Source organism: Mastigoproctus giganteus, chromosome 5 (genome assembly GCF_048544385.1).
Source record: "Mastigoproctus giganteus isolate SK-2022 chromosome 5, ASM4854438v1, whole genome shotgun sequence".
Lineage (NCBI taxonomy): Eukaryota > Metazoa > Arthropoda > Arachnida > Uropygi > Thelyphonidae > Mastigoproctus > Mastigoproctus giganteus.
Window position 1 is genome coordinate 17,060,061 of NC_143579.1, and position 23,113 is coordinate 17,083,173.

The 23,113-nt window shown below is 35.4% G+C and overlaps 1 protein-coding gene across 2 annotated transcripts in view; it reads right to left on the reverse strand.

Annotated features, from left to right (window-relative positions):
• The window catches only part of LOC150085207 (ATP-binding cassette sub-family F member 3), a 197,423-nt gene that overhangs the window by 73,324 nt on the left and 100,986 nt on the right, over nucleotides 1-23,113 (reverse strand). For both annotated transcript variants that reach the window (XM_090373096.1, XM_090373097.1), the window contains 3 exons: nucleotides 19,915-20,058; nucleotides 13,729-13,785; nucleotides 13,616-13,638 (listed from right to left, as the gene is read on the reverse strand). In XM_090373096.1, coding sequence (XP_090229222.1) covers nucleotides 13,616-13,638; nucleotides 13,729-13,785; nucleotides 19,915-20,058 — 224 coding nt within the window. The remainder of the gene's footprint in view (nucleotides 1-13,615; nucleotides 13,639-13,728; nucleotides 13,786-19,914; nucleotides 20,059-23,113) is intronic.

The following is a 23,113-nucleotide window of genomic DNA, read 5'->3' on the forward strand; positions in this document are numbered from 1 at the left end:
GACCTCTCACTTCGACCGTGTACTTAGAAGGGTTATTTGTGAGAAAAAGATGAAGCGTGTTGGTTGTATGGTTAGGATTGTCTGGTATTCTGGTAGGTAAATGAACAATCTGTGCGAGGTCATTAGTAATTGCAAAAGCCTCAGCATCTCGACCAGCTGGGTCAGTGTGACTAGAAAATGGAAGCCAGCTGGAGTTGTCAACATTAAAATCACCAAGGAAAATCACCTCACTGTTAGGAAAGTTGGACCGGAGAAAGTCAAGTTGCAAAGACAGGAAGTCAAATAGTTCCAAGTGATTTGGGAGAATGGTAGAGGCAACAGATGAATTTGTCAGAATGAGATAGAGAGATTTTAAGCCAGAGAAGATAGAAAAGAGGAGATTCCAAATTACCAAGTCTCTGACAGGGAATATCGGAATGAACATATGCACAAGAACCACCTTTGAGGCGAAAGGAATCATACAGTGAATAATTTGGGCAACTGAGATGACCAGTGATTGAATCAACTGATAACTGAGATTCTGTCAGAAAAGTACATGGGGTTTGGCAGAATATAAGTGGAAATGGACATCGTTGAGATTAACACAGGCATCCAAAACCTGATGAAATATGATTTGAGTGATCTATGTGAAATGTGATTAGATTAACTGAGGGAGAGAATTAAAAAATAATGTTTCTATTTAGAAACAAACAGATCTTTGAAGTTACACAACTATTATTTTTTAAAGATGCCAGTAAGTGAAAATTAACCTCTTTCAATTTTTGAAAAGGAAAAATAAAAAAAATAAAAAATTGTTATCATCATCCAAATTTATTATACCCATTTGGGTGTATGTAGATTGCTGGGGTAGAATAACATGTTAACTGCCAAGGCTTATTTGGATAAACTGGTCTCCGACGCAATTTGAGTTAGGCATGTTAAATTATTCAAAACCCAAATTATAAAATATATTCATCACCAAAACTCACAAAAAAAGCTTATTATTGTAAAAAAAGCAGCGTGAATTATCTCGTAGTTGGAGTATGTAATAGAAAATTCTCCGTGGCAGCCAAATAAGAGTTAAATCGATTAAATCAGATGTGTTGTAATTTGCAGAATTCTATGTATAGGAATCTGTGCTGTGCGTAAATCCGCTGCAGTGACACAGACTTTTCCATGTACGTTGTATTTAGTACTTTGTTACATACTAAAAAGAACCTAAAACATGGATAAGAAGAGACCACTGACCGAAGAAGAGCTTGAGCTCCATGCTAATATGAGTGCTCGGAATTTGAAGAGCTTTTTGACGAGTTGTACAGTCTTGGCTCATAGATCAATCAGATCAAATGATCTCATATTATTCAGCGCTAAGGAAAACCATCAGATGTCCGAAAAAAAAAGACTGCATTACATATTATAGAAATATATATGCATAATGCATACACCCTTTTCCATCAAGTTACAGATTTCTCTGAAATTCAGACATTTTATGGTGGAACCCGTAACTTGATGGAAAAGTTACATTGAATCTATCATTGGAGAAAAAATTCTAAACGTTCCAAAGAAGATTAGGTCTGAACGTAAAATTCATTATTTAGAATTTCAGTTGGCTATACCACCAACTGAAAAAAAAAAACCATGGCCGACTAAGCTGTGTCGAGTATGTATGAGAAAAAAAAAAAAATGCCACAGAACACACTATTATTGTCCAGTGCGCTAAGAGAAGCTAGCTCTTTATGTGAAGAAAATATTTATTTTTGTGAATAAATTCTGTTTTCTGACACCGTGGTTCATTTTTCATTCTTATCTCAGAAGCCAACTATCCATCAGTTGCACATATTTGCTACGAATATACTCGTAGTTGCGCCTGAAAGGCAAGTCATAGCAGCTTGAGTTAATTCGTAGTCGGTGTCCTGGGCCAGGTCGCCAAGTATGAATTAACTCGTAGTCAGCATTCAATGTGATAAACACTGGCCTATCAGTCACCATTCACTTTCCCAATGCTATTTCCTGTTAGAGTTTTGGGTCTAGCCAGAGTAAGTTTGTTCATTGTTCTAATGCTTGCTTGGCACCACTGATCCATCTTCCTTGGTCTTTCTCTGAGCAAATCTTTTTTACTTCAAATATGCAGTACATACACTCCTTGGATGGCGACCTCTATAAGTTCGCATTGGATAAAAAATACAGGCAGAACTTACTCCATCGACTTCCTTCTCAGGACCACATCACAGGACATTAGAACCTGCTTCCAAGGACCTGTCCATCACTGCCAAGGATCCATCACCACAGTGTTCCAACTTTCTGTGCCTGCTCAGATGACTCCAGCACTGTAAAAGGACTGCTCCCTGGAGAATAATTTAACTTGATAACATGCTGTTGTGTAAATATTTTCATATGTAAATTTTTTGATTTTTTTCCAGTGTTTAAACCTACACTTTTATAATTAGCAATAATATTGTTTTTTTTCTTCTCCCATCTCATCCTTGTTTATTACATTGTATTAGCCTTTACTGTAAACCCTTGGCTTGTAGCCATGAAGGGTATTGTGTATGGCGTGTGCCTTTTGTATGCAATAAAGAGTTCTTCTTCTTATATCTGTTTAGACGATCTCTATTTATCCATTCTTTTTACATATTCACACTATCTTAAGTTTGCTCTTTTTACCTTCAATTTGATATGTTATCCAGAGATTTTTTTTTCCCCTTATTTCCTCATTCATAATATGGTCTTGAATCTTGACACTGCATCCAGCTATTAGTTCCATTAATTTTTCCATAAGTTAAAATATGGTTATAAACTCAGTTATAACAGCTAATTTTCTTTTATCTAATTTTTCTTTTCTACCAAAAGAGTAACTGGCTTCCTACACTTGCTTAATTTATTAATTTTAATCGTTCTTTTTCATTAGAGACTGTTCCTTGACAGAAAAAAATCTTTATAAAAACCTTTATTTTATTTAGAGTTTCACGAAGATTTTGCATGCTACTTTTTTTTAGGTGTATACCGTATACACTAATGCGTAAAAGCTTGGAATCATAGCATATGACAACAGTTTGTCATAGTTAATTTTTAAAAAAATTAGCTATGACAACGTAAGGTTTAATTAAAAAAAAAAAAAAACACTGCAAAGTATTTTTAGCGTTTTTATTAAGCATTGAAAAATTTACATTAAAATGCTGAAATGATTAATATTAACAACTATACTGATTTTTCATTAAAATATCCTCCACAAGATTTTATTACTGCCTTACACAGTCATGGCATTCTGACAATTAATTTTATAATAATGTCTTGACTAATATTATTTCAAGCAATGTGAGGGTTTCCCATAAAGTTTGTGAAGATGGCCAGACTTCAGACTTGATGGTCTAGATGATCCCATAAAGGTTCTTTGGGTTTAAGTCAAGTGAGTGGGATGGCCACACCATAATTTGAAGACTCCCCCCCCCCCGTTGTTTAGTTTCTAGAAATTCCCTGCACAGCTTATAGCTGTGCTTTGTATCATTGCCTTATGGTAAAAAAAAGTTTTCATCAGTTGTTGTGGAAGTGTGTAGTTTTTTTTTTTTGGGTGATGCTTTTTCACATCATTTGCCACTACCAATGCTAAGTTGCAAAGAAAGTCAAAAAGGTCTGAGTGATTTGCAGTTGGGAGAACAACAAAAGCAATAAATAAATTTTATTGGAAGGGGGAAACAGACTTAGTCAGAGGAGGTTAAAAATTAGGAAATCTTCAACAAAGAATATTAGAACACACATTTACAAAAATACTGACTTAAACAGAAGGAATCATAAAGCAAATAATGATACAAGTGATGGTTAAAAAAGATAACTGAGAGCCTGTCAGAAAAGGTTTGCTTGGCAGTTTGCAGAGGGAAATGAAATTCTAGTAGCAAGACCAAGTATATTAATGAAATGAATTAGTGTGTTTTCCAGAGAGTTAGTTCATTTTATAGATAGTTTTCTTCCATTAGTTTGATTCTTCATGATGCCCTGATGAAGATGGTGAATGGATGGGCATAGGTATCAATGAAATCCTTCCACTTTGAGGATATAAATTGAGCAGTTGAAGAATTTTCAGCTCTAGAAAATGAATCAATTTTTTGAAAAATTGTGGCTTTTTTTTGATTAAATAAATTTGTGTTTAATAGTTCTAGTTACATCTGTTAGCTTATTTTTAAATTTAGCTAGAGTTTTTGTAGGTTATGATTTAGTATTCATAGTCTTTGTATCAGTGATTTCAGTGTAAATATCGTATCTTGTAACTAGTAGTGTTTTAATTGTGGTAAATAAGTAGCTCAAAGGGTGTAATCATGTAGGTTGCCATATAATTTTTTGATTTACAAAAGAAATTTTATTATCTAACGCGACTATAATTTATAATGTCATGAATGTAACTAGCGTAATACATAAAGCATAAATTTCATAATGTAATATATAATGTAAACCTGATAGCATAATATGTATATATAATAATATAAACTTGCTAGCATAATACATATTACTGCCACACAAACAGAATAATGTTATTATTGCATTTAGGTATATATTAGTTTAGTGTAGTATTTTCAAATTAAACTGAATTTAAATGGAAATCATGCCTCAGACAACAGCAGTGAAGCAAAAAAAGAGCTCAAAGTAGAGGAAGCGCTAAGCTCTGGGTGCAACTGATAGGGAAGCAGATCTCCTATGAATCATGGCCTTACAAAATATGCTACTTGCTTGATGTTTGCAGTTTTTTGTAATAGAACACAATACAGCCAAGTGGGATGTCTTTTTGTGTGTTGGGTGCAAAGGGTGTAAGGAAATTAAGTGTTTTGATAGCTGTTGATGAAAGCTTAAAGATGTCCTCAAAGGAATTAAAACTGGAGCCCATCAAGCTCTCAGCTGTCCACTTCAATGTCAAAGATAGCATTTCTGCATCAGGAAACAGTGGCAAACCCCAAGAAAGAATTCACTGGTCACACAGGAGATAATTATGGTTGGTGACTACTCTCAGAGAAATGAGAAACACATTGTGCAAAAAAAGGATAGGTAGAATAAGACCAGTGTATGTCTATCAAGGGCAAAATTTTATGTTGTAGAGCAAATATCATGTTTTAAGAACATGAAAGGTGATATTGTTGTATACACTGGCACTAAACATATTAAGAGTAAGAAACCAGAGGACTTACTTAACAATTACAGAGCAATGTTGAGAAAAAGTTGCAAGTTTGGATTATACAACAAGTTTTGTCAATCAATTTAGCGTGGAGAGACTGTGCAAGGCTTATGGGGTAGAATTTTTCTCAGCACAGTCAGAACTGTTTTTACAAGAATGGGATAAATAGGAGTGAAAGATTATTTGCTGATGCAATCAAGGCAGTTTTAGGAAGGTTGGAAAACTGCTAGCTGGGAGAACACACAAGCAAACGGATTAACAACGGCCACAGGCAGAAAGGTAAGTAATTCTTGCATTGCTTCTATTAGTATGTGCAGCAGCCTGGAAAGCAAGGTGTTGGGAATTTCAAGTCCTGCCTGTGTCCCAAGTTCCATCCTTAGGGTAACTAATAGTAAGAACAGGTGCATGTATAATTGCATGTACACTACTGCTAGGAGCTTAGAAAATAAATTTGAAGTATTGATTAAGTCATCAAATGCAGACATTGTGGGGGATATTGGAAATATGGTGACACTCAGACATAAGAGATACAGAATTCTAACATGGGAGTACAATGAATACAGAAAGAACAGACAAAACAGGAGGGGGATTATGCTCTTAGTTAAGAAGTGTATTAAATATGAGGCAGTGCATCCAGTCAACATGGATGAGCAGTACAATTGAGTCAGTATGATGCAATATAAGCACATAGTGGCATGGTTAGAGACAGGTGGTTTCCCACAACTGTGCCATTTGTACTCATGAAGTAAACAGAACTCTGTAAATGCCAGAAGTGTGTGTAGTGTGTTGTTTTGTGTTAGGGTAGTGTTATGTTCTGTTGTTCTTCTGGCTTTTGGCCACATAACCCCTAGTAGGACTCTACATTGCCTGCCACCAACACCACTGGGAGGTAGCCAGGCAGTCCATTGTTTCTGGCTAGTGTCTACCAGGGTCGCCTGAGCTTCCTGATAGAGACAACAAAAAAAAAAAAAAAAGAAGAAAGAAGGTGTCCTCTAGATGAGGGAAGTAAGGAGGGTTGTTGTTGTTGTTATTTGGTTTTTAGGAACATTAGCAACTAAGGCCATATTGCTCCGAGGATATGTGGTGGTCATTCCCTGACCTTTCCGCATCCTCCGTATTTGGTGATCACGGGCTTGAACCCCGGTCTAATCAAGAAGCATGTGCTACGCACTGCCGCTGCTGCCCACCTGGCTATGGAGGCACCAAGTAAGGAGGGAGCAAAAGTTGGAAACCCCTGGCCTGGGGAACCCACTCACCCAGGGCACAGTGAAAACAAAAATGAGATAATGAGATCAGTGTGTCATAGGTATAATGACTGAGATGAGTATAACGAACAACTATACCAGTGCTTCTCAAACTTTTTTGGATCACCGCCCCCCCCTAAAAAAAAAGCCCTCGCCAGGGCTTTTTTCTAGCCAACCAATATAAAGTGAAGCTAAATAACTGAAATGAATATTTGTCTGTTTGCCTCCAAAAACGTAAATGCAGCCCTGCATGTATGTGTATGAATTATAAAGAAAACTATTTACTAATTAAAGTTAATTACATAAATAAGTCATGATATTAATGAAAATTAATTATATTTTAATATTTAATGCGATGGATGAGCTTGGTGGAGATTTATTAGCTTATCAACATTAGGTTTAATATCTGTAAGTAGAAGTTGTAAATTGCCACGTTTAACAACATCCAGACAATTTCTTTGTTTTATCAGCAATTGAGATACAGCACTGAAACCGGTTTCGACTAGATATAATGTTGGAAAAGAAATAAGTAATTTTTTTACAATTCCCCATAAGGCAGGATAATGGTCAGGGATTTTCTTTTGTAACCAAAATTCCTGATATGAATTTTGAAATTTTGGCTTCAGTTCAACTTCATTTTGTAACTCAATCAATTCTTCTTCTACAAAACGTTCACCATCGTCATTATTTAAAAAAGGATTTATAACCCAATGTGGAATTTTCAAATTAAGGAGATCTTCGAACCTTTCCTGCATATCTGTGCAACATTTCTAGATGATTACAAAAAAAGTTAAGAGTTTCATCAGCTATTTTTTCTTTTTTCTCTATTTCCAACAGATTTGGAAATTGATACAATTCACGTCGTCCTATTTTGAAATAAATGCTGAAATTTGAGTTTTCGCCTTAATAAGAGTTATATCTTGTCCTTGTAAATGTAAGTTCATTGAGTTGAATCTAGTAAATAAATCTGCAAGATAAGCAATTATCAGTTTTCATTTTCTTGAGGTCATTACTAAGGCCATTGTTCCTATCTTCAAAAAACTCGACAACAATATCAAAGAGTTCATAAAATCTGTTGAGACAGTTGCCTTTTGACAGCCACCGAACCTCGGAGTGAAGTAGCAATCTTCAAAATCTTCACTGTTTTGATCACAAAGCTTTCGAAATATACGATCATTCAAAGAATGTGCTTTAATTTTATTTATAGCAGTAATAACAGTTTGTAGAGAATTGTGCAGCTGATCACCAAGTTTTTTTGCAACTAAATGCTGACGGTGAATGACACAATGAACAGTAATAATATTTGGCACAGCATTTTTTAAATAAGCCATAAAATCCTTGTAACGGCCAATCATTGATGGTGCTCCATCCGTTGCACAAGCAAGTACATTAGTAAGTGGAATTTCCCTGTCTTTAAAAAACTTTTCAGTAACCTGAAATATAGACTTGCCTTTGGTATACATTTCTAGATATCTTGCAAATAATAATTCTTCGTTCAACTTTTCATCTTTTATAAAATGTACGTATGCTAGTAGTAAAGATTCGTTACCTGGCAGAGTTGATTCGTCTATTTGTAAGGCAAATTCTGTCATTCGTAAAATGTTGCATAGGGTATTTTCTGTGTCTTTGGCCATTTCGTCTATCGCCCCCCTTTCATGCCTAACGCCCCCATGGATAATTCAAACGCCCCCAGGGGGCGATATTGCCCACTTTGAGAAGATGTTTGTTGTTGTCGTTGTTGTTGTTTGTTATTTAGGAGCATTAGCAACTAAGGCCATATTGCTCCTGGAATATGCGGTGGTCATTCCCTGACCTTTCCGCATCCTCCGTATTTCGTGGTGGCGGGCTCGAACCCCGGTCTAATCAAGAAGCGTGTGCTATGCACTGCTGCTCCTTCCCACCTGGCTATGGAAGCGTCACTTTGAGAAGCACTGAACTATACAGAAAAATAGTGGGGGCCAGTAAATCAGAATGTTTTATAATGGTGAATTTTAAATGACTGGAATTTGTGGGATGGTCATCCACATACTAGCAAGATTTATTGGATTTATTGGATGACTGTTTTCTACAGCACAATGTTAGAGAGAGGCAACAAGAGAAAGCAATACACTTGATCTGATTATTAGTGATTCTTCATGCATCAAGAATCTTGCATATAAAAGAACTACTAGGTGGAAGTGACAGCATACTGATGTGGGATTTACTTAAAAGATGTAACTACCATCAAATGCAAAGGAAGGACTTTTGCTTTAATAAAGGTGACTACAGTGGTCTCACTTTTAAAATTTCATACAGTGGAACCAACTGATGATGTTACCAACAGAAAATTTTCAATGGAAAACATTAAGGAAAGTAATCATAGAAGCTACTAGACTTTTTACACCAAATAAGAGCTGAAACCTAAATGGAAGTCAGATGAAAACCCATGACATAGAAGAAAAATTGCATGGGTTGCATTTTTCTTCTATATCTAATGCATGCTTCTGTATTAGCTGTTTACAGAAGCCTGCAGTAGACATAAACTAATCTGCAATCAAGTCACAAAGGAGGTTAGGCAAGCTAAGGCAGGTTACATGAAGCCCTTTTCAAAAGACAAAGAAAAACAGCAGACTTCTTTACTTATGTGAACACTAGAAGGAAGGGGATGAATCACATTGGACCAGTTCAATATCAATGATTTAACAAAGATCCTGCTCAGGTTGCTGACAAACTGAATAGGTTTTGTTGCATTTACATTTACACATGAGGAATTCTTTAGGGAAATGGATGCCAGAAGTTTATCAAACTCTAAAAAGGAGCTAAATGATTTTGTGATAACTGAAAGAAAAGTGGAATAGGACTTATTGAAGCTAAATGTAAAAAAGACACCTAGCCTGGGCTTCATGGTATCTATCCAATTATATCAAAGGAGGTCTTAGCCAAAATTATGAGAGAATCTTTGGATTCAAGGCAGGTTCTTGTGTACTGGAGATGTGCAAATGTACTCCCAATTCACAAAGGGGAATCACAGTGATATGCATAATTATAAAACTGTTAGTGTAACTTCTCTTCCAGGGAAAGTAATGGAGTCACTAGTTAGAGTGATGCAGGACCATCTAGACAGGAGTACAGTTATACTGTAGTGTCACCGCAAAGGTAACTTACTGCTATGCATAAAGGGATAGTTGAGTGGGAGAAGACAGTGGTTATCAATGGACACTGCTTGTGTACTAATATTAGTGGAGTCTGCCAGAGTTCAGTGCTTGGCCCATTACTGTTTTCTATATTTATTAATGATTACTGAAGAAGGTATATCAGAAGTCTGGAGATAATACAGAGGTTGGCAGTATGGTCAATAACAATAATCAAGGTATGCTACTGTAACTAGATCTCAAAAAAGTAGGCAGATTTGCTGAGAAATGGCAATTGAAATTTAACATTCACAAATGAAGGTACTGCATATGGGTAGCAGCAATCCCAGATTAAGGTAACAACTGTGAGGTATTACACTTAGGGTAGTGGAAAATAAGAGACCCTGGAGGTAACTGTGCAGTCAGATATGAAATTCTCTGAGTAATGCAGACATACTGCCAGACAGCGCATGGGCTTTTGTCAACGATATACAGGAATTTTTTTTTAGCAAGGATAAGGAGTTGATAATCCCATTGTATAAGGCAATGGTTAGTCTGAATCTTGAGTGCTGCATACAGGTCAGGTTCAAAGCTTTGAATGGACTGAGTGAGCTCAATGCTGATGGCATTCATCCTCTTACTCAGACTACACACAGAAGTGTGCTTTCAGCCAGTGGGTAGTTGATTTTTGGAACAAACTTCCATCTGTTACGAAAGTGGGCAGTTCATTAAATTCAGGGATGAACTAAAACTGTTCCTTGCATCATTTGCCATTACTAATACTAATTTTAATAATATATACCCATTTGCACATGAGTTCCTGGACATGCATGGCCTATGCTGTGAATTAGTTCTTGAACAGCACACGGGCTCAAGTTTTCAAGTGTGCTGGTACAACAATTTGTACACACCTGCTTTTAAACATTAATTTGTTCTTATTTTGACTTTGATTGTCCAAACATTAAGAGAAAGCAGAAAATTATTATTAAAAATCAAATCAGAATTAAAATAAAAACAAGACAAAAACTGTAAGCAAAGGCAAAAAAAAAAAAAATCATGAAAAAATAAAGCTCATTGTTACTTATTTGGATGCAGTAAAATTAATCTATAACCTGATTTAATTTTTTCAAGTTCTAAATCAGAAATTAGAGAATTCATTCATTTTCAACTCTTGTATGCTAAAAGTGAATACAAGAAGCTAACTTTCTGTGCAATTTATATACCTCAAGCTATATGATTAGTAATGCTGACAATAACTAAACTTAGCAATATGGTATTATGTGAAAAAAAACAGAGAAACTTTGAATTTTTCCAAGCACAATTGTTATTTTGCTCATATTAATCATCTGTTTGTTATTTGTTATTTGGTTTTTTTAGGTGCATTAGCAACTAAGGCCATATTGCTCCGAGGATATGCGGTGTCATTCCCTGACCTTTCCGCATCCTCCGTATTTGGTGGGCATGGGCTCGAACCATTAATCATCTTTTTATGAACTTGATTATCACTGAAAAACTAAAGAATTTTTAACATTTTATATGAAAGTTGTGAAAATTTGAGAGTGCCTATAAGAGTAGCTGCCTAAAAATTTTTCTTTCATAATAATATTCTTATCTCATAGACACTTCAAATCCATTTAAATCAAGATGGATGTATTTTAGTCCCTTGAACTTAAAATTAAAAAAGTTTTTTACTGTTTATCTTAGTCAAGAAAAGTAGGAATTACTTCTATGATGTCTTGTAGAACACTTAGTGCTGATACTCTCCATTGTTGAATCAACTATACGAATAGTTTACATATATTCCGTACTCTCGTAGACAAAAAAAATCAGTGATCCATGGAATCGGAGGCCCGTGAACCCCAAAATATATCGAATCATCAACTCTAATCTTTGCATGAGAGAATACAATACGTCTGTATTTTAAAAACAATTTACATGCTTTGAAACCAAATAAATAATGAATCCATACTATTAACACTTTGAAAACAAATATTAAAACATAAAAAAACCTTAAGAATCCTCTGAAACATTAAGAAACTAAAGAATCTTGTTACGTTCCTGAAGAAGTGGACGGGGCTTTTCGACCAGGGTCATGATCACAGGAAAGTTAAACCGCGGGTAGTGTCGGAATTTTATAACACGGAGATTAGTTGCCACCTTGGCACATGCGCGTGAAGGACCATGAATCTGAGATGGGGTACACTGACTGAATTTGATACAATTTAATTTTGAGTGTCTCCGAAAATAATAGTTTGGGGTAATCATGTTGGATGCTCGGAATTTTTGCTTCGTGTAATAGAAAGATGTGGTCTTCACTGATCGCATGGAATGCAAGTTCCGAAGCCGAGGAGCGGGATGAAAGGATGGGCATTAAAAGTTGTTTCATTCTCGTATTGAGTGTGCATCGAGTGGATCCCTGGTATGAGGAGTTGCAATCCTTGCAAGATACATTGTAGACTAAATCATTTAATTGGAATGTGGAATAGGATTGGACTTCGTGGGTTTTAAGGGCAGCATGTAGTTTTGTTGTGGGTTTGGCTATGATTTTGAAAACAATATTTAGTTGTTTGAACCATTGTTCAATATGGTAGAGCAATAAAATATTTTTTTATGTTATTACCGTTGATAACAGGGGTGTTATATTATGTAATATGTTTTTAGCTTGTAATCTTATTCCGTTTATAATAGGTAGGGGCTAACCTCTATTTTAAAATCTGTTTTTTAGTGTTTGTATTTCTGTGTTTAGAGCTGATTCAGATGTTGAGCATTTGTAGACATTGAGAAATTGATTTAGGATAATGGATCTTCTACAGGTGAAGGGGTGATAACTATTGTAATGAAGAAGCATTCCAGTGTTGGCCTTTCTGTATATGCTAAACTGAATTTTGTTCATAATCTCCATGTGAGGGTGAAATTTAAAAAAATGTAGCGATTTTGTTTCAGTATTTTCAGATTCTAGTGTAAAGTTTAATCTTGCATGGATATTATTAAAGTTTTGTAGAATGTCCTGTATCGTCCCTGCATCTGTGATGCAAAGTATATCATCAAGATATCTACCATAGTAGGTGACCTGCAGAAGAAAGGGTGCTAAATGTATCATTTCAATAGTGGTAAGGTATATTTCTGCTAGAAAACCACTTAGATTTAACCCCATGGGTAGGCCATAAAACTTTACCTTACCTACAGTTTCACTTTCCTGTGATCATGATCCTGGTCGAAAAGCCCCATCTGCTTCAGAGAAGTAACAAGATTCTTAAGTTTCTTAACGTTTCACAGGATTCTTAATGTTTTTTATGTTTTAATATTTGTTTTCAAAGTGTTAACAGTATGGATTCATTATTTATTTGGTTTCAGAGCATTTAAATTGTTTTTAAAATACGGGCATATTGTATTCTCTCACTGAAAGATTAGGGTCGGTGATTCGATGTATTCTGAGGTCGGGCCTGTGGTCCGTGGGCCTCCAATTCTGTGGAGCACTGGATCATTGATTTTGTCTACGAGGGTGCAAAATACATGTAAACTACTTGTATAGTTGATTCAATAATGGAGAGTATCAGCACTGAAGTGTTCTACAAGACATCATAGAAGTAATTCCTCCTTTTCTTAACTAATTGATATATAACATAGAATGTATTGAGTCTTTGCAGTTCTGTTACCTATTAATTAAATAACTGTTTATCTTAAAAACAACTTGCTGAAATCATGAACGTTTAATATTCTAGCACATTACTTATTTTGCTATAAAGTTCTACATTGTATGAATTTCTAAAATAACCTTTACTTTTTCTTTTGCAAACTTCATACTGCTGAGTTATTTGGTTATCACTATAGTCATTTACCTTAAACTGGTATAAATCTATAGGCATTTGGGTGCAATTAGTGAACCACTATAATTTATAGTTTTTTAGACTAATACCTTTACACAAGAAATTAAATCAAAGGTTTTCAGTTCATATTTCCTGGTATGATGACATTGATTCTAAAATAGATTTAAGTGACAGCCTAAAAAATAAGATTATTAAAAACATCTCCCAGTCCACAAATATTAACTTGACATACCAAACTTTGGACATCATAGAAAATAATGAAATAATTAGAGCTAATTAATAATAATTTTCACTTACCATCAAGAAGCAAAAGATCCGGCCTACAAAAAGAATAAAAATATATCAAAATGTTATTTTTGAGAAAATCATTCAAATTTGTAAATAAAATGGGTAGTTAAGGCAAAACTTACTTAGAAAACAAGGCTCGGGCAAGTGCTATCCTCATTCTCCAGCCACCAGAAAATTCCCTAAATTAAAAATTTTAGAATCATATGTATGTTTTTGAAACTTAACTTTCAAATTAATTTTTTTCTATGCTTTATTTTAAGTTATGTCAATTTAAGATAATAATCACGATCAATTCCTTAAATCATTACCGTTACTCATTAGTTATCAATGGTCAGGTTAGGAAGCCATGTCCAGTTGAGTGAATGAGTGATCTAAGGAATGTTCCATAAGTCAGGCACCAAGAAAGGTGAGTTTTAGTAGGTGGTAGATGACTTTCATCAACCGGTGAAATACCACCACTTTGCTTATTGGAGGCTTGAAGTGGTGAAACCCATGTTTAGTCTCTAGAGCAAAGTTGCCGGCATCCCCCTTCCCCCATACTTCTTCAACCCATGCACGGTACTAAGTACTATAGGTTTTGATACCTTTTGTGTTTGGGGTTTTCATTAAAAAAAAAAAAAAAAAGTTATTTCTTTTCTTTTCCTGCTGGTATGCTGTGAGTTGTAACAGCTCTGAGAAAGAACAGGCTGGCTCAACGGTCACGCAGCAATTCTGATGCACAAGGTGTCCAGCTGCTTCTATTTTGCCATCCAACAGGATAAAATAAATAAATAAACAACAACAGGGGACACTCCAGCTAAAACAAGTCAGTGGGGTTTACAACAAGCAAACAATTGTATAATTTGTCATCAGTAGTTCATAAAATAAACTCAAATCTTGATTATAAAACTTCATAACATTAAATACAAAACAGGATTCCAGTTTCTAAATTATATTCTAGGTTGGTTACAGTGTTGGCTTAGGTTGCAAGGCTGTAAAAGAAATCCCCACAATGAATATACCCCATAAATCACAGTAACTCACTGTGCCCTCCAAAAACTCAACAAATATCTTCATTATTGTCTTCTTGCACAAGATCTGATATTAAAGTTGTCTCTATAATTAAGTTCTTGATAATAGATATCCACAATTCTGATTTATCCATTTTAATGCCCAATATTCATATGACAGAATCAGATTAATTTTAGACAATTAAGCTGATTCTGTCATGTGAATATTGGGCATTAAAGAGAACCACAGATGGAAGAAAGGAAATAAACACTGAAGTATTTCATAGTCTTCAAATTATTAATAAATAACAACTCCATCTTCACTAACCAAGTGAAGATGGAGTTGTTATGATAGTACCTAAATAACATGTATATCTGCTAAAGTTATACATGTTATTTAGGTACTTTCATAATATATTCATTCATTAGGGCTGCAATTACATGGGACTCGATGACCTTAATCAATGGTGTCCAACCTTTTCCCATACAGGGACCATATTCAAAGTTAGATTTGTTTTGCGGGCTGCACTGAGTGATTCAAGAAAAATTAGTGTGTTACATTTTCTATATCTTGTTACATCTAAAAGTAAGTTTATATTTTCAGGCTATATATATTTTTAAAAAAAGCAAATTCCCAACACTTTTATGTGCAACAAACCTATGTCAGTGATTTATTTTTTAGATTTTATTAAAATTATAAAAATATGACTTACTTTTGTTTTTTTAAAAAATACCTTACTTTTAAGTGCTCACTTTAGAAAATTTACAACCTGAAAAGGATCACTGCTTTTCAATATTAAGGCGAATAAATAAATATAATGAAACACCTAAAACTGAAAATATTCAAAAATTTTATTGAGTACAATACACAATAACATTTACTGAAATGCTATTGTGTATAAACTTAACATTTAATGAGATATGTTATGTTATGTTATTTTAGTTTTTAGGAGCATTAGCAACTAAGGCCATATTGCTCCGAGATATACGGTGGTCATTCCCTGACCTTTCCGCATCCTCCGTATTTGGTGGTGACGGGCTCGAACCCCGGTCTAATCAAGAAGCGTGTGCTACGCACTGCTGCTCCTTCCTACCTGGCTACGGAGCCGCCATTTAATGAGATAAATTAAGGCTGGATATTTTTAGATAATTGTTCAAAACTTGGTTGAAAATTTGTGATGCCAATTCTCAATACGGAATGAAGATGCTCATCTGTTATTCTTTTCTTTTTAAATATTTATTTGATCTCGTGGGTTAAAATACTTGCTTGCAAACATACATTGATCCGAACAAAGTAGCCATTTTCATGGCATTTTTATCAGAAAACCTTCAGATGGGAAAGCCTTGTAAAATCAAGTAGTTTATTTTTTAAGTCCACATACTTATTTTTGAACCATGTTTTGGCTTGAAGATCAATAATTTCAAGTTGCAAGCTGGGATTGAAGTTTTCAGTCAAAGAAGTAAATGGATTCTCACAAGAGGCTTATGTCTTTTTCATGCGATCCTATATCAGCAAATCAACTTTCAAACTCATCAAAAACTAATTGTAATAAGGAGAGGCAATGATTCTTTGGAAATATGTGTTTCTCTTTTAGCTCAATACAACATACAAAGTGAACTAAACTGTCTTGCTCAATTTGGGATTTAAATAATAACATTCTGAAATGTTATTATTTATGATTAAAGAGGCCTGTGCGCTCTGGATTCATTATTATTATTAAATTACAGTTGCTCAGAGCGAAACGGATACAAAAATATAGATTGTGACAGGTTTAATAATAGGAAATATACATATATTAGATTAGATACATACAAATAAAAGCTTTCGGTTGTTTAGTCAACCTTCTACAGTTAAACTGACAGTTAGAATGGAGCATGAGGGCGTGTACTGCCAATCTTGTACGTGAAGTGCATGATTAACTGTTGGATGTTGAAGCCTGTGGCTGTGATGTATGTGGACGTGGCCAACGTTTGTCAATGGACAGGATTGCTGTTTCGGTGATAGGGTGGACTTGACAACCACTGTTCCTGTTCACTGAGGTATAGGAGCATTTGATGTTTAACGACTCCAACCAGGCGCGTCGCTGATAATGGCGGAACTTATCCACAATCACAACATCGCGGTGTGGGTCAATGTCGTGGTGGGTTGCCCAAACGTTATTTACATTTCAGAAGGTTTTTGATTTGATGTCACCATACAAATCAAAGACCAATTTTTATTTCCCTTGTAGTTTTAAATTAAGAGCATTTAAATGACTAGAAATATCTGTAAGAATTGCAAGATCAAACAGCCACTCTATATTTGATAGTTGTTTTATTGGTTTCCCTTTTTCTGTCATAAAAATATCAATTTCATGATGCAGTTTAAAGTAATGATATAACACTCTCACACAACAAAGCCATCTCACTGCACTATGTAAAATTACATCTCTGAATTCAGCTTCAATTTCTAAAAGAAACTGTTCAAATACGGTATTTAAGGCCATGTGATATAAAATTTACAGTTAAAATAACACATAACGTGTTCGATACTTTCCCACATAAAGCTTCTTGATGCACAATGCAGTGAATTCCAATCTGAGGTTCAGATCCAATATTTATCATTTTCTTGGTTATTCTACCCAATGTTTTTATCAATCATATTTTTTGTACGGTCAGTTGTGACTCCTACCAGGATTTTAATATTTATTCCTAACTTTTCTTTTCAATAGATTGGCAAATATTTTCAAAGATTTTCACCTGTAGTTGTTCCATGCATAATATACTGAAGATCAGCTAAATCTTCAACTGATACAAAATTATCATTAATTCCATATATGAAGATAAGGAGTTGAGCTGTATCATTTACATTAGTACTGTCATCCAGTGAAATACTAAATATTTCATTTGTTTTATGTTTCCCAAAAGTTCTTTGAACAAATTCTTTCCAATATCGTCTACTCTTTGCACAACTGTTTGTTGAGACAAACTAATGTCTTGAATCAATGTTCGTTTCTCTGCACAAATTTCTTCCACAACTTTTAACAAATTCACCATCACTCAAAGGTTTACTTTCAAAAGGGATCAAATATACAACTTGATAACTGGCACTTACAGCAGATAAATTTCTAGACTGGTACATTTTCAGTGTGTTTTCGTTGTTTTCTCAATTCATTTTGTAACACTGAACACTTCTTTTTGCAACACTCCTTTATATTGATCATAAGATTTATGTTTGGAATCACAGTGTCGTTTTAAATTATTTTCTTTAAAAACTGACACAGTATCCTTACACACTAAACACTGCCTTTTCGTCATACTCAATGAAGAAATAGTCTTCGGTCCACCTTTGATTAAAAACATGAAACTCCGAATCGACTTTCCTCTTTTGGAACATTTTTAAGGATGGTTTTTTAATTCAGTACAATGAACAAGTTATGTCAAAATAGTAGAATTTCGCAATATGAAAAGATTGATATGTATATAGCTATATTTAGCATACATATGACTGCACTGGACTACATGTACACGTTTGATACAGTTGAGCTTAACGTTTGCATGCCTGTGAATGCAGTGCTGCAACTCTAAAATGTTGTTTTAGTTCACTTTTCACACTGGCCATATAAAAATTCGTGGGCCATCATGGTTAGACACCACTGCCCTAAAGTATCAGTCAGTATTATAACATTATGCATCTTAATGAACAGTGACTACTTTTGTAAGCAAAATCATCAGTTTTAATTTTCATTTATCAAAACTAAGATATTATAAAAAAATAAAGTTTTTCATTCAAAGTGTACACTTATACTTGAGAAGATGGTATTACTGTATAGGCTCTATAAGGTGCTAAGCTACAGCAAGCTCCCCTACACATATAAATTATGGCAGCAGTTAAATATATACAAAGGATACTAGGAAAGTTTTGCAATATGACACAACAATGAATCACAGGAAGCTGCTTGTTGCTGCATGTTCATATGTGCATAGTAGCCGGCGCGCCAAGTCGATGGGCTCAGTTATTCATTAGTAGTGAGAGTGTAAAGTGCTTGCGATGGCATCGTGGTCACGAAATGAGATAAGGAAAGTTTTGCGGTATAATTTCGTGCGTGGTTTAACCATAGACCAGTGCTTAGAAGAAATGACTCTTGCACTAGATGATGATTGTCCACATCGTACAACGATATTCAGGTGGTATAGAGAATTCCAAAGGGGAAATTTCACTCTGGAGGATTCTGAGAGGCCGGGAAGGCCACGAACGTCAGTTATGGAGGAAAACGTTACTGCTGTGAGGAAAATGCTTGACGAAAACAGGCGAGTGACCTACCAACAGATAGAGGATACTTTGGGCCTAAATGCACCAGCAATTCGTTCGATTCTGCAAGATTATTTGCACGTGAAGAAACTTTGTTCTCTCTGGGTGCTGCATCAACTGACTGAAGAGCAGATGACACGACGTGTGACTTGGTGCCGGGAGATGTTAAAAAAGTTTGATAAGGGACAATCTCGGTATGTGAACAACATCGTGACAGGTGATGAGACTTGCCTGTACTATTACGATCTGCCGACCAAGGCTCAAAACAAAGTTTGGGTCTTTGATGATGACGACACACCCGTAATTGTCAGAAAATCCCGATCTGTAAAGAAGAAAATGATAGCTGTATTTTTCAAATCGAGTGGAATTGTGGAACGTGTCATTTTGGACACGCAGAAGACAGTCACAGCTAAGTGGTATACTGAACAATGCCTGCCTAAAGTCATTGGATCTATGAAGAACCTGCGGCCAAAGTCAAGAATGGACACCTGGTACCTCCATCACGAAAATGCTCCAGCTCACCGCGCCAAAGCCTGCACTGAATATTTGACCACGACAGGACTGAAACTTCTTGAGCACCCTCCCTACAGTCCAGACCTTGCTCCCTGCGACTTTGCACTGTTCCCGCATGTGAAAATGAAGCTAAAAGGGAGGCGGTTTTCCAGTGATGAGGACCTTCTACGGGCTTGGGACAACGAGTGTGCTTTACTCCCTAGTGAAACTTGGCAGAACTGGTTTAAAGATTGGTTTCGGAGGATGGAGAGGTGTATTGAATGTAGAGGAAATTACTTTGAAAAAATTAAAAACAAAGCTGTATTGCAAAACTTTCCTAGTACCCTTTGTATATTACTTCACTAATGCAACTACAAAGTATCTGTGTTATAAATTTAGTATGGATTAAAAAGCACAAAATAAACTTATTTTGCTGATGTCAAAACCCTTCTTTAAAAATTTTACTTTTCTCAAAATTTTAAAAGCAAGTAAAGCAAGCAAAAATTTATAAAATCACATTAATATTTTATACATACCTTGTAGCCCTTTGTTGCATATCAGGAGTGAAGCCCAAGCCTGCCAATATAACTGATGCTCTTGCAGGCGCTTTGTCTGCCTCAATTTGCTGAAGTTCAGCATATATTTCTGAAAGGCGTGTTCCAAAATGCCCATCATCAGAGCTATATAAAAAAAGTAATAAGCAGAGATCATCAAATTTGTTTAAGTTACAGGTAACATAATTAATTTAAAAAACTGTGCTCATACTTATAATATATATATAAAAAAAGGTCCTATAATTAATAGTTGCATGTGCTAAGCAGGCCAATAACAGAACTGTTTGGATAATATTTTCCAAAACTGCAATTAAGTAATTAATAATAATCAATCAATATCCATTTATTGTGCCAAGTCAATACTGAGTGCTAGAGAGCACTCTGTATTTAATTACAGCAAAGTTATAAACACAGATTGGGCATGAGTTTTCTGACTAAAGTATAATTAGAAACTTATAACAGTACTACGTTATATACGAAACTTATAACAGTACTTTGAAGCAATTAATTACAAGCAAAAACTATAAAGAATATTCAACAACCCTGTAATAGCCATAAGGTATGGCAAAAGAGGCAAACACTAGATACATTAAACGAGAAATACATTTGAAAAACAAGCATTTAGCTTCCCCAGCAGATCTCAATTCAAATTGATGTTGCATCTTTAACCTCTACCCTGGAGATTGTTTCATGTAACCAGAATATCAGAATACGTATCATGTTTCCAATTGCAGCCCTTTCCTTATCCATAAACACAGTGAAGAATTACATTTATTTTATGTTAAATTTTTTTTAAATTTAAATTTAAATTTAAATTTTAAATTTAGCTTCAAGGAGACACATACTGACCATCAAGGAGCCATCAGGATCTAATCTATCTTGCCTGATTCTCAGTCAGGTCTGTGAGTACAAGATTTTTCGTTTTTGAATTTATGTTATATTTTGTCTTTATGGATTACAGTTTGGCTTTACTTACATTAATATCTGTTACTTAATTTTTAACTTAAGTCTAGTAAAAAATTGATGGCCTACATTCAATTTATAATTAATGTACACAGAGGATGGTAATATTTTATCTACATTTTGTCTTAAGACAAATTTGATAGAAAAAAAAAATGTGTGACACTGCATAAATAACTGTTTGGCTGTGTAAAATTAGGATAAATGAAGCTTCACAACTCAAATTTTCACTAAAATCCATTTCTGTTTGTACATACATATTTTCAAGTTCCTTGAAAATATACATGCATTGAAGTAAATGGTTCTTGCAGTGATCCCTAGAGTTTATTCAAGTATTATGCCAGTGATGTGCTGCCAATTAATTACGATGTGTTGACAGACAGACTATGAGGAAGGGGATACAAAAATGATTTTTATTCACCCAGAAGTAGCTGTGATAGAAGATTGAAACAAATACCACATATTACACTTTTTTAACATAGTCATACAAAATTACACATTTTTGCCACCTCTCAAATACACTTCCTCGGGTCGGTTTTGTAGAAATCTTCTGATAGTCCTCCGAAACACACCTCGGCAGCAGAAATCACCTCAACGCCAATAGCAAAGTGTCTTCCATGAAGCAAGGACTTCAGGGGAGGAAAGAGGAAGAAATCTGAGGGCAATGTCAGAGAAAAAAGGATGTGGCAATATTCCAAACCCATATTTGTGAGCACACTTCACTGCAACGTGAGAGGAATGTGCAGAGACATTATCACGGAGTAGGCGCACACCTTTTGACAGCTTTCCCTGCCTTTATTCTTTTATAGCAGCAAGTAGTTTTATGAGGAGGTTGAAATAATGCTTTGCTGTCACAGTACAGTCCTTTTGAAGGTAATCTTAGTAATACACTATGCTGATCCCAAAAAACTGACAGCATCACCTTGTCAGCATTTGGTTGAACTTTTGCCTATTGGAGGGAAGGGATTCTGCATGCTTCCACTAGTTTTACTTATATTTGTTTAGTTTTGGGATCATAGTGATGAATACAAGTTTCATCCATGGTGACTAGCTGTGAAAAAAACTCCTCTTGCTGGCATATTGGAAACATTTCATATGCACACTGTACCCTTTCCTTCTTCTGGTAAGGGGTCAGAAGTCTGGGAACCCATCTGGCAGACACTTTACTCATACAAGGAGTGATCATTTAATTCGCTGATTGGTGCAAGATTTTATGTTTATCGTGCAAACTCTCCATAACTGCCACTAGAGACGCTCTCCCTGATCACTACTGAGTAGACTGTGTGCACATGCCTGTACTTGTCGAGATATGTTGTCTGAAGAGTTTTTTTTTTACGCGTGTCACTGACAATCATTTTGAAGCAAGTATCACGTTGGACATACGGATTGAACAGCGATATATGATCGTGTCAGATGGGGCTTAAACGCATCAGAAACAGTTAAAGAGATGAAGCATATGGTAATGAGTGTCTTGGTAGGATGGCCCTATTTTTAAATGGCACAAGTGATTCGGTGAGGCTGTGAGTCTACTGCAAATGACCATAGACCTCGTCAGCCTACCTCCTCAGCAAATCACAAAATCCCAGAAAATCTTGTATGAATACAGGTGAATTACATTTTGTGAATTAGTTATTAGAATGTCCATTTCATATGGTTGTGCTTACAATATTGTGAAAGATCACCTGAAAATGTTGCAAATCTGTGCCTGCTGGATTCCACATAATTTTACTCCAGAACAAAAACAGCAAAGAGTACAATTGTGCAGAGAAATGATTGATCATTTTGAAACACAGAGTCAAAACTTCTTAAATCAAATAGTGACCTGTGATAAAATTTGGATTTTTTTGCTGATACAGAGACAAAACAACAGTGAAGTGAGTGGAAGCATTCTGATTCACCAAGGCCTAAGAAATTTCGAGCTCTCGTCTGGCTGACAAACAAATGGTTGTTGTTTTTTGACATAAAAGGCATTCTTGTTACACATTTTGTGCCTCATGGAACAACTATGAATAAGGAAGCACGCTCTGAGGTTCTCAGAGTCAAACTTTGCTGTGCCATTCATGAGAAACTTCAAGAACTTTCTGGTATGAAATAGTTTCTCGATCAAGACAATGGCAGGCCCCATAATATTGTGCGCCGACCGGGCTAGCCGAGTGGGTAAAGTACCTGCCTGGCAACCCAAAGGTCGCGGGTTCGATTCCCGCCTCGGGCTTGGATCAGA